This window comes from Rhincodon typus, unplaced genomic scaffold (genome assembly GCF_021869965.1).
Source record: "Rhincodon typus isolate 14 unplaced genomic scaffold, sRhiTyp1.1 hic_rhity00000633, whole genome shotgun sequence".
Classification (NCBI taxonomy): Eukaryota; Metazoa; Chordata; class Chondrichthyes; order Orectolobiformes; family Rhincodontidae; genus Rhincodon; species Rhincodon typus.
The window spans coordinates 3609-4485 of record NW_025966271.1 but is presented as its reverse complement, the minus strand read 5'-3'; the positions used below and the strand labels follow the sequence as shown (position 1 = coordinate 4485).

General features: G+C 41.6%; 1 protein-coding gene across 3 annotated transcripts in view; it reads right to left on the bottom strand.

The window, feature by feature from the left end:
• LOC109935743 (NAD kinase-like) overlaps positions 1–118 on the bottom strand; it is a 39251-nt gene extending 39133 nt beyond the window's left edge. The window contains exon 1 of one of the 3 annotated variants that reach the window (XM_048621403.1): positions 1–118. This exon is cut by the window's left edge and continues 268 nt beyond it. In XM_048621403.1, coding sequence (XP_048477360.1) covers positions 1–118 — 118 coding nt within the window. The other 2 variants (XM_048621404.1, XM_048621405.1) reach the window with 2 other exon arrangements.
• Positions 119–877: the final 759 nt, after the last annotated feature.

The window sequence follows — 877 nt, the reverse complement described above, 5'->3', positions numbered from 1 at the left end:
GAGGCTGAGGCTGAGGCTGAGGCTGAGGCTGAGGCTGAGGCTGAGGCCTAGACACGGAAGGGTCTGGGGGCATTTCTGCCCCATTCAGGGCACTGCCATTATCTGCTGCATCCATCATAAAACTAATGGGGAAGAAAAGTATAAAATACAAAATAAAATGATTGACATTAAAATAAATGAAAATAATTTAGATCAATATTTGCACAACACATATGCGATTCAAAATAGTTACATCACAATAAACAGACTGGTGGTAACATTGCTGTCCCTACATCAGAAGATAAAGCCCAGTGAAAATATCCAAATGAACGAGATTAGAATCTGACTTTTACCAGGATATTTGTATTTGAATAGGGAGCGGCTACTGGCTCAGTTATGAAGTGGGGTTCAAGCTTCTCAATAGCTCAGCAAGTAGAGAGCACAGCATCAGCTGTAAATTGATTCCTGATCTACCTGTCTAGTTCCTTGCTACTTGCAGTCAAAGTGCAACGGTTGTTGGGGCTCCTACACTAGGTTAAAAAACCACGTGGAGAAAAAGAAACTAAAGATTAAAAAACCACAAGGAAGGCAAAAAGAAACCATGTCTTCGACTGCATAAGACTAAGGTATGGGAGCAGAAATAGGCTATTCAGCCCATCAAATCTTCTCCAATCATGGCCAATATGTTTCTCATCCCCATTTCCCCATAATCCTTGATCCCCTTCCTAATCAAGAACTTATATAACTCGGTCTTAAATACATGCAGTAACATGGCCTCCACTACCTTCTGCAACAATGAGTTCCACAGATTCACCTCTTCATCTCAGTTCTAAAGGGTTATCCCTTCATTCTGAGGTTGTGCCCCCAGATACTAGTCTCCCACAACTGGAGATATCTT